The 18011-nt window shown below is 42.3% G+C and overlaps 1 protein-coding gene across 1 annotated transcript in view; it reads right to left on the reverse strand.

Annotated features, from left to right (window-relative positions):
• drosha (ribonuclease 3 drosha) overlaps window positions 1–18011 on the reverse strand; it is a 575197-nt gene that overhangs the window by 452928 nt on the left and 104258 nt on the right. The window contains exons 4-5 of the mRNA XM_080286434.1: window positions 16633–16748; window positions 16296–16499 (exon numbers count right to left, since the gene is read on the reverse strand). Of these exons, the coding sequence (XP_080142560.1) occupies window positions 16296–16499; window positions 16633–16748 (320 nt within the window). The remainder of the gene's footprint in view (window positions 1–16295; window positions 16500–16632; window positions 16749–18011) is intronic.

The raw sequence follows: 18011 nt of genomic DNA on the forward strand, positions 1-18011 counted from the left end.
ACATTCTGAGAGTAGGAATGTGGAATGTGAGAGGAGTGAATGATGAAGTGAAAGAGAGAGAGATTGTCCAGGTGCTTGAGGATGCAAAAGTGGATATATGTGGATTGACTGAAACTAAATGGAAAGGTGAAAGGATGAGAGAATGGGAATACGGTGTAGGTATATGTGCGGGAGTCAGTGAGAATGAGAGGGCAAGAGAGGGAGTATGTCTGATGATCAGCAAGAAGTGGAAGGAGAATATAAGAGAGTATGGAACAGTGGGTGCAAGGATTGTATGGGTGAGGATGAAAGTAGGTATACAAGCATGGGCGATTGTATGTGTGTATGCTCCAACAGAGGATCAAGTGGCAAGAGTGAAAGATGAGTTTTGGGCGAGAGTAGAAGCATGTATGGACAAGTTTGAGAGGAGCGAGAGAGTGCTGTTGATTGGAGACATGAATGGCAAAGTCGGGAATGTACGAGTGGATGGAGTGGTTGGTCAGTGGGGTGTGCCAGCGGAAGTAGATGGGAATGGTAGTGCTTTGGTGGACATCTGTGCTGGTAAGGGGTTGGCAATAGCCAACACCTACTTTCGTCATAAGATGATCCACCGGTATACATGGAGAGTAATGAGGAGGATGGATGGTGAACTTGTTGAACGAAAGGCAATGATAGACTACGTGTGTGTGGATGAGCGAATGAGAAGACAAGTGTTGGATGCAAGGGTGTGGAGAGGGTGGGGGAATGGAGTCTCGGACCATCACTTAGTGATGGCCAAGGTAGAGCTGCAAAGAAAGTGGTTGAGGAGGCGAAGGCGAAGACAGGAGGAAGCAGCTCCTGTGAGAAGAGTGGAGAAATTGCAAGATAGTGAGAAGAGGACAGAGTATAAGAGCATAGTGGAAGAAAGACTGGGAAGGTATGAGCTAGAGCAGATGGAAGGGGTGGAAGACGTATGTAAGATATTCACGGAAGAGATAAGCGCAGCGTGTGAGGCGGTTTGTGGAGTGAGGAGGAGATGCAAGGGTGTGCAAGGAACAGCATGGTGGAATGATGAGGTGAAACGAGCTGTGGAACAAAAGAAGAAGGCATATGGTGAATGGTTGGCGAGTAGAGGTAGGGGAGAAGATGAGAGAGAGAAGAGAGAGGTATATGTGAGCAGGAGAAGGGAGGTTAAGAGACTGGTGAAGGAGAGTAAGAAGAAAGTGGATGAAGAGTTTGGGAGGAATCTGAGTGTGAAATGGAGGGAGAGTAAGAAATTGTTTTGGAAGGAGGTAAAGAAAGTAAGGCAGTGTGAAAGGGGAAATAGTAGGGGAGTGAAAGATAGGAATAATAGATTGTTGGTGGAGAAGAGAGAGAAATTGAGGAGATGGAAGGAGCACTTTGAGGATTTGTTGAATGTAGAGAGTGAGAGCAGTGTGAGTATAAGTGGTTGGGGAATGGCTGGGAGAAGAAGAGATGAGAGGAGGGAGGAAGAGATCAGTAGGTCAGAAGTAGTGGAAGCGATGAAGAAGATTAAGCTGGGAAAGGCCCCAGGAATTGATGGAGTGTGTGGTGAAATGCTTAGGTATGGGGGTGAGATTGTTGTGGAGTGGATATGGAAGTTGTGTAGATTGGCTTGGGAAGAGGGAAGGGTTCCAGAGGACTGGAAATCAGGTATAATTGTTCCTCTGTACAAAGGAAAAGGGGAGAGAGAAGTATGTGGTAACCATAGGGGTATTTGCCTTCTTAGTGTGACTGGTAAAATATATGGTAGAATACTCATTGATAGGGTTAGGCATATGACAGAGGAGCTAGTTGGAGAAGAACAAGGGGGATTTAGGAAGGGAAAAGGGTGTGTAGATCAGATATTTGTTCTAAGATGTTTAGTGGAAAAGTATCTAGAGAAGGGAAGGAAAGTGTACGCTGCCTTCATGGACTTGGAGAAAGCTTATGACAGAATAGATAGGAAAGGTATGTGGAAGGTATTAAGAATATATGGAGTGGAGGGGAAATTGTTGAGTGCTGTGAAGAGTATGTACGAGGGAGCTAGGGCTACGGTGCGAGTGGATGGTGAGCTGAGTGAGTTCTTTGATCTCAATGTGGGACTGAAACAGGGGTGTGTAATGTCTCCATGGCTGTTTAATATATATATGGATGGGGTCGTAAAGGAGGTACAAGGTAGGGCAGTGGATGTGGGGGTGGCCCTAATGAATGAGGGTGAGATTTGGAAGCTTCCGGTGTTGCTGTTTGCTGATGATACAGTATTGTTGAGTGAAGATGAATGGGAGTTGCAAGGTTTGGTGAATGAATTTGGGACAGTGTGTAGGAGGAGGAAGCTGAAAGTTAATGTAAACAAAAGTAAAGTTATGGTGTTTGAGAGGAATGAAGTCACAGAGTGTGCAGTGAGGTTGGATGGTGAGGATATGGAGAATGTGAGTGCATTCAAGTACTTGGGTAGTGTGATGAGTAAGGATGGAACTTTGGGGGATGAAGTACGTGAAAGGGTACAGCAGGGAAGGAAGGCTGTTGGCACACTGAAAGCAGTGATGAGAAATAGGGAGGTGAGTATGGAAGTTAAGAAGTCACTGCATGATGGTATTGTGATCCCTACCCTGACGTATGGAAGCGAGGCGTGGACCTTGCAAGAGGGGAACAAGTCAAGAGTGAGAGCAGTGGAAATGAGTTACTTGAGAGGAGCATGTGGAGTGACATGGAGGGACAGGTTGACGAATGAAGAAGTGAAGGAACGTTGTGGGGTAGATGTGGATGTGGTTGAAAAGATTAGGAGAAATACACTGAGGTGGTTTGGACATGTGGAGAGGATGGAGAATGAAAGACTGACTAAGAGGGTGTATGTAGGTGAGGTGGAGGGAAGGAGAGGGAGAGGTAGACCGAGGATGAGGTGGAGGGATGGAGTTGAGAGGTATGTGAGGGAGGGGGGGGTGAGTTGGGGGGAGGGGAGTCAAATGGTGGGTGACAGAGTGACTTGGAGGCGTTTTGTCTGCGGCCACCCTTTGCGGGATTAGGGCGTCGGGCTATAGATAGATAGATAGAAAATAAAAAAACACAGAAAACAAACTGGAGGAATATGAAGTGAATTGGTGAGGTCTTTAGGCTGTATGCTTAGACGAAAAGTAATGGGTTTCCCAGTTTTAGGGAACGAAATGAAACAAGAATGTCTGCTAATCAGAAAAAAAAAAAAAAAAAAAAAAAAAAAAAATACTCATCTCATGTGTTCTCGTAAGTTAGCATTCAGTTCTGCATTCTTCGTTAGGTATCCCGCCTCCCAGCACATTTCGGACCGACAGAGCATTGTTATTTCTTCCTCTTACACTTACTGTTCACTCTTTTGTTCGTTCTTAAGTGTACTGTACGTGTGAAAGAGAGTATTAATACAAACAATAATGCATTCCATTAACCCTATCATAGCTGTCAGCCTCGAACAATGCTTTACTGTACCGGTGTCAGGGATGTTGGGTTAGGGAGAGCTATAAAAAACTGTGAACAATTATGGGAAGAGAACGAAGGTCACTGGTATGTTTTCACGACCCTCCTCTACCATCCCAAACAGTCAGGCGGCCTGCCACTTCATCTCAGATGTTTTCGCCGATATGTTTAAATGCTAATGTAACATGCACCCTAATTATGAGTAAGTTTCTTCCATTATGCCGGAAACAAACATAGGTAAGGCTTAAGGAACGTTATGATAATAAGAAAACAAACTAGAAAAATACAAAAACAAACTAGAAAATATGAATTGAACTGGTAAGGTTATTAGGCTGTATGCTTGGACGAAAATTTATGAGTTTCACAATTATAGGGGACGAAATGGAACAATTATGTTTACTAATAAGAAAAAATACTTTCATCTCAAGTGTTCTCGTAAGGTGGCATTCAGTTCCACATTCTTTGTTCGATGTCGCTTCCCAACACATTTCGGACCGACAGAGCATACAGTTATTTCTGCTCCTTACAGTTAAGTATACATTTATTGCACATTCTTTTGTTCGTTCGTGTATGTGTGAAAGAGAGAGTACTGATACAAACAATAATGTATTCCATTAACCCCTTATGGCTGCTAGCCTTGAACAATGCTTTACTGTACCGGTGTCAGTAACGTTAAGTTAGGGAGAGCCATAAAAACTGCGAACAATTATGGGAAGGGAACCAAGGTCACTGGTATCTTTACACGACCCTACTCTACCATCCTAAACAGCTCAGCGGTCCTTTCATCCCAGATGTTTTCGCCGATATGTTTAAATTCTAATGTAACATGCCCCCTAATTTTCTTTCATGAATCATAACAAATCAAAAGATAGGTTTAGGGAGGAGGGGGAAAAGCCAGGTGTACCAGACGAGTCTTTTCACATCTGTAAGAAAATTAAACTGACTTTATAACTTTGAAAAAATGGTTTCAAGGTCTGCCACGGGAGCACACAAATTTTTGAACTCACGAACACTGAGTATTTGAGGGGGGTAAACATATGCTTTGCTGTAAGCAGTAAAAGCACCTTACCAAATCAGTTCATCCTGATAGTCTGTTATATTTTTCTGATTATTTCTGGGTTGGTAAATAAACATTTCTTGTTAAATCTTTCCCCGCTGTTTTTATCTGTTCTGGTGTGACGACTCTTTGATTCGTTAACGTAATGGCAGAAGACACTGTTCTAATCTAAGTGTTTAAACCTGGCCTAACCTAGCTTAACTGCACCTAATAATGTAACCTAACCTAATCTTCAGTTGGGAAGTTGGGAAACGAAGTCCACATTTGAGTACGATGAGTTTCGTCCATTGTGCTGGAAGCAATCGTAGGTACAGCTTTAGAATGTGACGATACTAACAGGGAGGAAATCTTTCAGTAAGAAAACGTGATTTACCGAACTGAATACAGTCTGAAAAATACTGAAACAAGCTGGAGGAATATACATTGAACTGGAAAAGTCTTTCTGGTACTTAAGTGTACATTTACCGGTAAATAAATCAGTCTAACAGTACAGTACTTGTGTTTCGCCGGATTAATCGTGCTTTCGGACTAATCAGGCACCCCTTAACACCATATAGCCCGGATAATCGGACTATCTCTGTAATTTCCCTGAAAAATCCGCAAATATGCGAATCTGCGAATAGTGAGGGTTGACTGCAGTTCTCTTAAATATGGCCAAAATTTTAAATAGTGAGGCTGAAATACAGTGAATGTCAGTTTTGCATCCTGTTGCTTCTAGAAACCCCTTCTGGCAACCCAAGTTCCTTGTACCCCTCAGTACCTCCTTAGTCTGAGGTATGAGTACCTGTTCACCCTTTGTTGCATGTCCCACACCTCTGCCACCACAGTGTCATTATACACCATTCAAATGACTCAAAAATAATTATGTAAACCATCCATTAATTTGATATGTTATTAACAGCAGTGTGGGAAATATCAATGACATTGTTTTACCATAAGATGATGACAATGATGATGATGATAATACTGTACAGTAATCACTCGATTATCCAACATAACAGAGCCAAAGCCATGTCCGGGTAATGGTTCTATCTGGATAATGGACTTCTCCTTTGGCTCCCCATCTTACATAACCTAACTTTGAAAGCCAGTGTGAAACACTCACTCATCTCATTCCTTTATTTATTCTCTCTCTCTCTCTATGGAGAAAGAGGGGGAGGTAGGGAGGGAATGGAGAAGGAGAGAGACAGGAGGGACCGATATTATGCCTATTTCCCTCGTTTGTTTACTATAGAAGGGACGTTGCTTATGACATTTCTGTATTTATTCTCTCTCTCTCTCTCTCTCTGGAGAGAGAGAGGGTGAGGGAGGGAGGGAATGGGTAAGAAGAGAGAGACGAGGGACCAATATTATCCCTATCTCCCTTGTTTGTTTACTAAAGAAGGGAGGTCGCTTGTCATTTCTGTATTTATTCTCTCTCTGTCTCTGTCTGTCTGTCTCTCTCTCCCCAGAGAGAGAGAGAGGGAGGGAGGGAGGGAATGGAGAAAAAGAGAGGGAGAGAGAGGGAGGGAGGGAGGGAATGGAGAAAAAGAGAGGGAAAGAGAGGGAGGGAGGGAGGGAATGGAGAAAAAGAGAGGGAGAGAGAGGGAGGGAGGGAGGGAATGGAGAAGAAGACAGAGAGGAGAGGGATCGATATTATGTCTATCTCCCTTGTCTGTTTACTAAAGACGGGAGGTTACTTGTCATTCCTGTATTTATTCTCCAGAGAGAGAGGGGGGGAGGGAGGTAGGGAATGGAGAAGAAGAGAGGAGGGACCAATATTATGCCTATCTCCCTTGTTTGTTTATTAAAGACAGGAGATTGCTTGTCATTCCTATATTTATTCTCTCTCTCTGTCTGTCTCATTTTCCGTCTGTCTGTCTGTCTGTCTGTCTGCCTGTCTCCCTGGAGAGAGAGAGAGAGAGGGGAAGGGAGGGAAGGAAGGAATGGAGAATAAGAGAGAGAGAAGGGACTGATATTATGCCTATCTCCTTCGTTTGTTTACTAAAGACTGGAGGTCGCTTCTCATTCCTTTTTTTTTTTCTCTTTCTCTCTCTCTCTCCCTCTCTGGAGAAAGAGGGGGAGGGAGGGAGGGAATGCAGATGGAGTGAGAGAGAGAGGAAGGACCGATGTTGTGCGATCTCCTCCATTTGTTTATTCGAAGAGTTTTGCTTATGTCATTCCGGTGTTTCTCTCTCTCTCTCATACATACACACACACACACACACATACACACACACACACACACACACACACACAAAACATGCTCATATGCATACATGCACAATCTTTCCCTCATTTAAATATACTGTACTCACATACATACGTACAGTTGCAGACATATCAAACAGAAACACCAAGTCCACCAGCGAGGTGGTGTGACACTCTCCACATCTGGTAACACTGACTGGTATGGAACTTCACCAAGTTTCATTTGGTCGCTAGGACGAACCGAATGCGGTGATCATTGCCGCTGTGCAGAGTTACTGGTGGTTTATAAACAATGTCTCGCCTGGCAATGAACTGAAAATAACATTTTGTGAATATAGCAATTAAATAATTTCACACCATACATATTCGTAATTTATTCACATGAAACACACAGGTTTCGTAAGTATGACTTTCGACAAACATCACAAGCCATTTAACATTTACTGACGGTCAGCACATAAGCCATTATAACAGTCTGCATTCCCGTACAGTAAAACCTCGATATAACGGACTTCAATAGACCGGAATTTGTTTTTATCCGACTCGAGGAGCTACCAGACTAAATTCCTATATATATCGGAAAAAGTCCGATAAAGCCAGAAGCAGTCCGAACTGCCTGACCACTTCAGGTATGCTCACCACAATAAGGTAAATAAAAGACATGTTTATCAGTGTACAGTACAGTATTATTATATATATTGTATCATTTGATTAATGTAGTGAAGTTATAATGCAGTACAGTACCACAACGGTAGTCAAAACAGTTTAAAAACATTCATACGATCCAGACTAATGTCTGATATACCAGAAAAAGTCCAGATTAGCAGGGGGAAGTCAGGATGTTGCTTTTATCGGAATTTTGCATTTTTTGGACTGGCTTGGGCCTCCAGTTAGTCCGTTATAGTGAGGTCTTACTGTATAGTAATCATAAAATTACCGTTACTCCCCCTCTTCCCTGACTGTGAACCTGAAACTGGTAGACCTCTTCAGGTGGTGTCACAGGAGGAGGCAGGGTGGGGCTCCTGGGAGACAGGAGAGAGAAGGGGGCAATACTGATCTGGCTGGTGGGAGAGTGTACCGTGGCAGGAAACTAGGATGGGATGGATAAATGATACGCTGGTGACATAGTGCCAGATCAGCTATAGTTTAACACTGATTATGGAATTTGACAGTCAGGCTGTTAAACGTTATGCAGACTTTGGCACATTACGCAGTCAACCAGCATGTTTTGTTATATTGTTTAAAGGACGACCTACTCTCCATGGGGTGGCACATTACACAAACCTTGCAGTATTAGTGTATGGTGATGACTATGTAATCACATGGTGATATATGAAACGTTCCTAGAATGTTTGATGTCACACCTGTTGTCATAGTGACTGGGAGCTATTCTTGTTGCGTTTATGTAGCAACACTGTGGATGACGACTGATATAGAATGCAGAGGGGGGGGGGTAGGAATTTTCTCGATACAATAAATAATAGTTACCGTATTTCGTGGCATGTTAGACGCTGCAGTGTGAAAGACGCACCCTAATTCTGGAAGGGAAACTCTGAGGAAAAAAGTATGGCTTGACTAAGACTACAGAAAGGTTGCTTGATGAGTATTTTTCACTAAAATACACACTCACCTTTCAGAACCTCTGTTCAGTACTGTATATCTGTCTTTGGTTTCTTTATTTTTATGTAAAAAAAAGGGTACAAGACATGAAAACAAACAACCCCTTCCTTACATAATGTTACTTCATTCCATGACACTATCTTAACACATTAGAGTCTCTCTTCAGTACTGTATATATATATATATATGTTTGGTGTCTTTATTTTTATGTAAGAGAAGGGTACAAGACAAGAAAACAAACAAACAACCCCTTCCTTATAAAATGTTATCCATACCACGACGCCATCTTAACACTACCGGTTTGTTTATGAAAGAAGTGTCCGATTCCTTTAGTAAAGTAATTTGAGACGTGATGTTCATCTCTACACTACATACGTATCGGTATATTGAGATAAGTATTATTTTTCGTGAAGTGAACTTAAAAAAACAAAACTCAATAAAACCAGTTCTTTCATTCACTTAAGAAAATACAAAGGGCATTAAGTGAAGGAATACACTATATCTCCAAAACAAATGCCTGCATGTCTTCAAATGCCTGCATGTGTGAACTTTAGAATCAAACAACACAACCATGTTTTCAAAAATCAATTACAAGGAATGTTTACACCTTTTTATGTACCCTAAAAGTACCAGAAGCCATCCTAACATGGGGTGATCGAATTTCCATATCGCTAGGCACTAAACTGCTAAATTGCTAAACCGCTAATAATGCTGTAATTTCGGAAAGTATTATTTAATGTTGCAACTTTTTCCCATTTTTCACTGACAGTAATACAAGACTGCTTCCTTCTATGATGCTCTTGTATCGAATGAAACAAAATATCAGTAAGAGATGCCAGCCTAACAAGAATTTTTGAATTTCCATATGAGACAGACATCTGTTACAGTGACTCAACAAAAGTCATGCTAGCCAACATCAATATGATTCCCTTGCTAGTTAGTGATTGGATAGCAAGTGATCATTATTGCCCTTCTGAAGGTTAGCAAGGGGTTCAGAAGTGATCATGTTCTGAGAGTTGAGGGAACGCTAGGTGCTAAACTGCTAATAAGCTGTAATTTCAGACAGTACTGTTTAATGTTGCAGTTGTTTTTCCCGTTTTTCAGTAACGGTAATATAAAACTGTTTCCTTCTATTATATTCTTGTCTCTAATGAAACAAAATATCAGTAAGAGAAGCCAGCCAAACAAGGGTTATTGAATTTCCATATGAGACAGACGTCTGTTACAATGACTCAACAAAAGTCAAGCTAGCCAACATCTCCAATATGATTACCTTGCTAGTCAGTGATTGGATAGCAAGTGAAGTGATCATTATTGCCTTTCTGAAAGTTAGCAAGGGGTTCAGAAGTGATCATGTTCTGAGAGTTGGGGGAAAGCTAGGGGGGAAAGCTAGGTGCTAAACTGCTATACTGCTAATAAGCTGTAATTTCAGACAGTACTGCTTAATGATGCAGTTGTTTTTCCCGTTTTTCAGTAACGGTAATATAAAACTGTTTCCTTCTGTTATATTCTTGTCTCTAATGAAACAAAATATCAGTAAGAGAAGCCAGCCAAACAAGAGTTATTGAATTTCCATATGAGACATCTGTTACAGTGACTCAAATGTCATGCTAGCCATCATCTCCAGTATGATTCTCTTACAAGCTACTGAATGGATGGCAAGCAAAGTGATCATGACTGCATTTCAGAAGGTTAGCAGGGAGTTCACCAGTGATCATGTTAGCCTGCTAAAGCAGTGTGTATGCTAGATGCTAAATTGCTAAACTGCTATACCGCTAAACCCCCAGACAGTCACATGGCCAGTTGTAAACAAACCCTAAATTTTTTCTTAAGCCTGGGTGTTTCTAATCGTAAAATCTGAGTATATACACAAGTGAATGTAACTTTTTGCAATAAATCAAAGGTGTTTATACTCTAAAAAAAATACTTGACTACCAAACAGTGAGGTGATCCTCTGTATGATTCTTCTAAATGGAGCCAAGGTAGTCTCGCCTCCAAGGACGCATGGGGATATTTGAAGATGATTTTGAGACAAAAAGGTGCGTCTTCCACCCCACGAAGTACGGTAACAGGAGTGATTCGTGCCTATGGTTCTCGTTAATATCTGTATGGCACCCCCTGGGGGTAGGGGGGTTTTTCAAGAACACTCCCCCAGTATCCCTGCTTGTTGTAAAAGGCGACTAAAAGGGTTGGCGGAGGATTAGTGCCCCTCCCCGGAAATCAACTAACTAAAAAAACAAACAAGAAGCCTCAGACAAGGACTGACCAAACAATGACGACCCAGGACCGGACAAAGGACTTGGTAAAGGGTACATGGAATGTAAGAGGAGCGAATGATGAGGTGAAAGAGAGAGAGATTGTCCAGGTGCTTGAGGGTGCGAAAGTGGATGTATGTGGAATAACTGAAACAAAATGGCGAGGAGAAAGTGTGAGAGAATGGGAGTATGGATGGGGTATATGTGTAGGAGTAGGTGAGAATGAGAGGGCAAAGGAAGGAGTATGTATAGTTGTGAGTAAAAGATGGAAGAAGAGCATAAGACAGTATGGATCAGTTGGGTCAAGGATTGTGTGGGTAAAGTTGAAAGTTGGACTACAAATGTGGGCGATTGTGTGTGTATGCACCAACGCAAGATTGTGCTAGAAGAGTGAGAGAAGAGTTCTGGACAAATGTAGAAGTGTGCATGGAAAAGTTTGGAAGGAATGAGAGAGTGTTTTTGATCGGTGATATGAATGGTAAAGTTGGGAATGTGAAGGTGGATGGAATAGTTGTTGAGTGGGGTGTGCCTGCTGAGATAGATGAGAATGGCAGTGCGTTGGTGGACATTTGTGCTGGGAGGGGGTTGGTGATAGCCAATACCCTCTTCAGGCATAAAATGATCCACAGGTATACATGGCGAGTGATGAGAAGGGTGGGTGGTGAACTGAATGAAAGGAAGGCAATGATTAATTATGTGTGTGTGGATGAAAAGATGCGAAGATGTGTAATGGATGCAAGAGCTCATAGAGGTTGGGGGAGTGGACTTTCTGACCACTACTTGGTGGTGGCCAGAATTAGGATTCAAGTAAGATGGAGGAATAGAAGAAGGGAAAAACGAGAGGAAGGAGTAGTTGCAAGGAGAGTGGAAAGGTTACAAGAGGATGAGAAAAAGGCAGAGTATAAGAGAGAAGTGGAGGAACGATTGGGCAAATATGAATTGGAGCAGATGGGAAACGTGGAAGGTGTGTGTAGGATATTTACAGAAGAAATATGTGCAGCATGTGATGTGGTGTGTGGAAGGAAGAGAAGATGGAGGGGGGTGCAAGGAACAGCGTGGTGGACTGAAGAGATGAGACAGGCTGTGGCACAAAAGAAGAAAGCATACAATGAATGGATGAGAAATAGGGGCGTGGAAGAAGTTGAGAGGCGGAAGAGAGAGTCATATGTAGAAAGAAAGAATGAGGTGAAAAGATTAGTAAGAGAGAGTAAGAAGAGAGTGGATGAGGAATTTGGAAGGAATTTGAGTGTAAAGTGGAGGGACTGTAAGAAAATGTTCTGGAAAGAGGTGAAAAGAGTAAGACAGGGTGGAAGTGAAGTTAGCAGGGGAGTGAAAGGTAAAAATGGTAGATTACTTGTGGAGAAGGGAAAAAAAAGTGAGCAGATGGAGAGAACACTTTAAGGAATTGTTGAACATAGAGGATGGAAGTAATGCTGGGGAATGGCTGGGAGAAGGAGGGAGGTGAGAAGACAGGAAGAAATCAGTAGGATAGAAGTTGTGGAAGCAATGAAGAAAGATAAATCAGGGAAAGACCGAAGAATTGATGGAGTGTGTGGTGAAATTCTGAAGCATGGGGGAGAGATAGTAGTAGAATGGATGTGGAAGGTGTGCAAATTGGCCTGGGAGGAAGGTAGAGTCCCGCAGGATTGGAAGTCAGGTATAATTATTCCCTTGTACAAAGGAAAAGAGGAAAAAGAAGTGTGTCGTAATCATAGGGGCATTTGTCTTCTTAGTATAATAGGAAAAGTGTATGGTAGGATACTTATTGACAGAGTTAGAGAAAGAACAGAGAAATTAGTTGGAGAAGAACAGGGAGGCTTTAGGAAGGGAAGAGGTTGTGTAGATCAGATAATCATTCTTAGATCTTTAGTGGAAAAGTTTCTAGAGAAGAGAAAGAAGTTGTATGCGGCTTTCATGGATTTGGAGAAACCATATGACAGGGTGGATAGACAAGGATTGAGGAAAGTGTTAAGAATATATGGAGTAGATGGGAAGTTGTTGAATGCTGTGAAGAGTATGTACGATGGTGCGAAGGCTGCAATGCGTGTGGATGGTGAACTAAGTGAATTTTTCTCTTTGAAAGTTGGGTTGAAACATGGATGTGTCATGTCTCCATGGTTGTTCAATCTGTACATGGATGGGGTAATAAAAGAGGTACAAGGTAGGGTAGTGGATATTGGAGTGGCCCTGGTGAGAGAGGACAGTGTTTGGAAACTCCCTGTACTGTTGTTTGCAGATGATACTGTGTTGTTGAGTGAAGACAAAGGGGAGCAGCAAGGCTTGGTGGATGAGTTTGGGAGAGTGTGTAAGAAACGGAATCTAAAGGTGAATGTAGGGAAAAGTAAAGTGATGGTCTTTGAGAGAGGTGAAGTCAGTGAATGTACAGCGAGGTTGGATGGTGAGGAATTGGAAAATGTGAGTACGTTTAAGTACTTGGGTAGTGTGATGAGTAAGGATGGAGGTTTGGAGGGTGAAGTGCTTGAAAGGGTACAGCAGGGAAGAAAGGTTGCTGGTTCTTTGAAACCAGTGATAAGAAACAGGGAAGTGAGCATGGAAGTGAAAATGTTACTACATGACAGTATTGTGATACCAACTCTAACGTATGAAAATGAAGCTTGGACGTTGTTGGAAGGACACAAGTCAAGAGTGATAGCAGTGGAAATGAGTTATTTAAGAGCAGCCTGTGGAGTCACATGGAGGGACAGGCTGACGAATGAGGATATAAAGGAGCGTTGTGGTGTGGATGTGGATGTGATAGGAAGCGTTATGAGGAACATACTGAGGTGATTTGGCCATGTGGAGAGGATGGAGGGTGAAAGACTGACGAAGAGAGTGTATGTGAGTGAGGTGGAGGGGGGAAGAGGGAGGGGGAGGCCGAGGGTGAGATGGAGGGATGGGGTGGAGAGGTATATGAGAGAGGGGGGTGTGAGTTGGGAGCAGGGCAGTGAAGTGGCGGGGGACAGGGCGACTTGGAGGCAATTTGTTTGTGGCCACCCCAAACGGGATTGAGGTGTCTGGCAATAGATAGATAGACAGATAGTAAATCAGCACGTGATTTACTAGGGGTGAAGGGGATGGACTGGGTCCCAAAACATAGGTAGCGATACTGGGATGGGCTAATAGGTGGGTAAAGAGATGACTTATCAGCTGTATTGTATGACCTTTATGCCGGATTACTGTTAACCCTATAGGGACAGAGTAAATTGTGGTATGAAGGACGCGTAACTGTTAATCTGATGCACAGCCTCAGTATCCGGTTTACTGTCACTCCTTCCCTCTTCCCGACAACTGCATACACTCAGACAGGTACTGATGGGGAGGGGAGATGGCCGTAATGACTGCTCCGCCATGAACCGCAGATTACATATTCATACATCAACAACAGTGGTTCACCTGTTTTCTTCAGTGGATTGCAATATACACTATTACTCGGCCAGGGCAACAGCTCCATGTTCAGACGCTGCTGAAATGTGTGGCTCAGTAGTTGCTCTCCGTGAACAGGGCAATGGTCCTTGACTTTACCTTCATCCTATCTATTTCATACAGTGTGAACGCCACTCGGTTGTTTAGCATTAAAAAAAAAACAAAAAAAACACACACCCTGCAGATGAAGTATGCATTTGCATTAATGCGATTTCTGTAACTGATGGCACAGTTGATGTAATATGCACGTGCACAAACTGGATAACTGCAGACATCACAACCTTGTTCCACCATTGTTTGCTCAATGGTTTGTGAAGGAATGCTTACGGCATACGACAGTTGCTCAACGTGAATCTAAATATAATAACCATTGGCAATCTTAAATCAACAGCCAAACACGACATACCAAAAACGGTAACATATACCAGGGTTAAGTAAATCCACCTTTATTTCACCTTGGTGCCATACAGATATTAATGAGAACCATAGGGACCATCATTACTGTCAGACTGTTCATATTTACTGGTGTTAAGGGGAAAATCTACATAGCCCTATCCCTACTCTGTTTGCGATATCAGTCGTCATCCATAATGATACCACGTAACAGGCTAAAAGAGTACTTCCCAATCACTATGACAACATCCGTAACATCTGTCAAACTGTAGGGACGTGTAATATATTTGCACATTAGCAAACTGTCACCATACTCATTATATTGCACAGGGGTACTGAGCCATCTACTGGAAAGTGTGTCGTGAATTGTTACAAACCATGATGGTCAATAACAACACTCAGCAATATCAACATAAACTTTTTATTGCTTTTCTTTCCTTCACAGGTGGCTTTACATTGAGTAACAAACCAAATGGTTTCCTGTAAGCCAAGAAACCATTTACAACGCTAGGTGGTTACCATATAACCAACCCATACGTGCTCCCTACGTGTCAACAAGTGGGTTGGTGGAGGGTTAGTGCCCCTCCCCGTAAAACAGGTAACTCAAAGTCAAGTGGCCACCCCTTTCGGGATTATGGCGTCTGGCAATAGATAGATAGATAGTTTCATGGTCTGACTTTAAAATTCCGTATTCTCCATGAAACACTGATTTGGTCCAGTCATCACCTTGTAATCTATCCCTCCCACTGTAGCTCCTGTCATCTACCAAAGTCCACCTTCCCCTACCCTATCACCCCTCTCTTCTAGCCCCCAGTTTGAACACTATCGCCCCATCCCAATCCTCACCCACCTCCCTCCTCCTGTCTTCCAGGTCCCCCATCCCCACCCTGCTGCCCTCTGTGGCGCCACCTCCTATATGTAGTGAACTTGCTTCGATTTCAGAGGTCTACCAATGTCAGGTTCACGGTTGAGAGGATGGGCGTCACGATAAGTTTCTGTTCATTGATAGCTGTGGGGAAACTGAAAACCATGCCTCAGATAATGAATTATTAACTGTTGCATGGTTCATGACTCGAAACTAAACCACTTATGAAATCCGTGTCATTCATAATAACTGCTATTATGTAAAGGGTGTATTGTGTGACTATTAAAAAACTTACTATCATCAGTATATTTTCTAACGGAACATTGCTCGTACATTACCATCAATGACTGCGCACAGCGGCAATGATCGCAGCATTCAGTTCGTCCTGGCAACCGAACGTAACCTGGTGAAGTTCCATATCAAACAGTGTTACCAGATGCGGAGAGAACTACACCACCTCGATGGTGGACGGGGTGTTTCTGTTTGATATGTCCGCAACTGTACATACATACATACACACGTGTACACATACCCAACAGATGCTGGGTAAGATACCAAGCCAAACAGCATGGCGCCACAAGACTACTGGCAGGCAAAGATGTTCCACCTGCAGGGATGCATTTTTCGGATAAAGTGGAAAAATGTACAAATAACTGTTTTGAACAGCCAGATCACAGTGTCCAGGTACTGGACTGTCCCAGTAGTGGATGTCTGGATAATAGTGGGATTGATGTAATGATTGGTAGATGATGAGGAAAATGAAAACGATGATGACAGTGATGATAAAGGTCTTTATAGTTCATATTATCAAAGTTGATGAGGCTGGAGTGGGAAAATGAAGGCATGATGAAACTCTTTCTTGCCATCTGCTTTACACTGATGATATGAGGCTGAAATTATCCGGTGGACTTCTAATTACATCAAATTATTGTAGCAGTGTTAACTTTCCCTTCTTGCACTGAGGGGTATATAAAAGTAGTGTCTTACAATGCCAAGGGGTATAACATTTGGGACATATAACCCATAGTTCTGAAAGCAAATAAGAGCTATGGTCCCTCAGTTAATTTTTATGATACCTTATGCTTACCTTCTTATTTCTGTGTCCATGTTTGCCCTTGTGTTTTGACATCTGGCTTTCAGAATCACACTCTGCTTCATTTTCATTTTGCTGATGATGACATGTGTCTTCTGTACTTGCACATTCCTCACTGACTTGTTTGGGATCACTATGAACAGGCTCCACAGCAGAAGACTGACTAGTCTGGTCACCTCTATTTTCTAGGTCTTCTTTCTTATCACAAGGAACAGGTTCTGTTGTCTTATTCTTATGTGTATATTGTACAGTTCTGTTTTCTCCTTCCTCTAGCATATTGCAACACGCACTCACAGAACCTGTAAGTATTAAAAAGTAAAACATTAGCTACTTTTTTTTTTTTTTTTTTTAAACCACTTACAGGTTCTGCAGTCTTATTCTTATGTGTATATTGTACAGTTCTGTTTTCTCCTTCCTCTAACATATTGCAACACACACTCACAGAACCTGTAAGTAATAAAAAGTAAAACATTAGCAATTTTTTTTTTTTTTTTTTTAAATCAATGTACCTTTATGTTCAAAACCCTACAAGGTTTTCCAGACATGAATAAATCACCTGTGACTTAACAGTTCAGAGTTTCTGTTGTTGCTGCTTAACCAGGATCTGTCTGACCGAGCTGACCACGCTAACCCACCAACCAAAGGTAGGCAACTATCTCTGTGGGGCCATCCTACAGGTACTACACAGTGCATATACCACATAAGGATATGGGGACATCCTACAGGTACATACATATTTAGGGATCTCATGTCCCCTTGTGGTAGAAAGCACCTCATCAAGGTCAGCCATGGTCCTTTCCACAGTGAAGTGCATGGAAATATAAGGTCTAGGTCCTGGGAAAATGCCACAGCTGCTCCAACGAGATTGCAAAGTGCTCCCATGTGTAGGCTCATCATCAATGCCAGTTTAATACGGTAAAGCAGGCAAGTAATTCCATACACATGAACACTTAACTCAAACAGTTTTTTAATCCTCAGACCACCAGAAGCTTCAAAGTGATTAATGAAATTGTCTGGCACTAGACATAGTAAATTACAGGAGACGTCCTGAAAAGTTACTTCCAAAACTGTAACAAAACATCATCAGCTATTTTCAGGAAGAATGTGATACAAATCCTAGGATTCAGACTAAAAACTGATTTCAAAATTGTTTTGATACTAATTATGACTAAACCAGACTAGATACTCACCTGGAAATTTGTATTCCCATATGCCAATGTGCCCTTTTCATCTCATATCCATAAAAAATGTCTTTGACAGCACTGTAGCAGTCAAACTATGGCACATATTGACATACAAATTTACACTTATATACACCCATATCTTGATATCTGATAGTGTTGTGTACCAGTGGGAGTGTTCGGTCTGCAAGTGTGTTGGATATCAAAACAAATTTTCCTTTCAGATAATGAAGAAAAGCCAGAGATGCATTCCAGACCCAAACCCAAACTCTCATATGCCTTACTAAATCAACAGAGACAGGCACAGAAACACTATAGGTAATGTTATTATCCTCATAAACAGTACTATTGCTAAAAAATGGTACATCAAATATCACATGCAGGAGGGTACAGCAGTGGGACGTGTGCTGTTGAGATGCTCCATGGGGCAAATGACAGTGACAGCTAGGCAGGCAGCTGGCGGTGCACCAAGCGGGGGTGGGGGAGGGGAGGAATGGGAAGGAAGACAAGCAGGGGTGTGGGAGGGAGA

The sequence above is a fragment of the Coenobita brevimanus genome, chromosome 111, assembly GCF_032717465.1.
Source record: "Coenobita brevimanus isolate Jiangsu-jjx chromosome 111, ASM3271746v2, whole genome shotgun sequence".
In the NCBI taxonomy this organism is placed as follows: domain Eukaryota; kingdom Metazoa; phylum Arthropoda; class Malacostraca; order Decapoda; family Coenobitidae; genus Coenobita; species Coenobita brevimanus.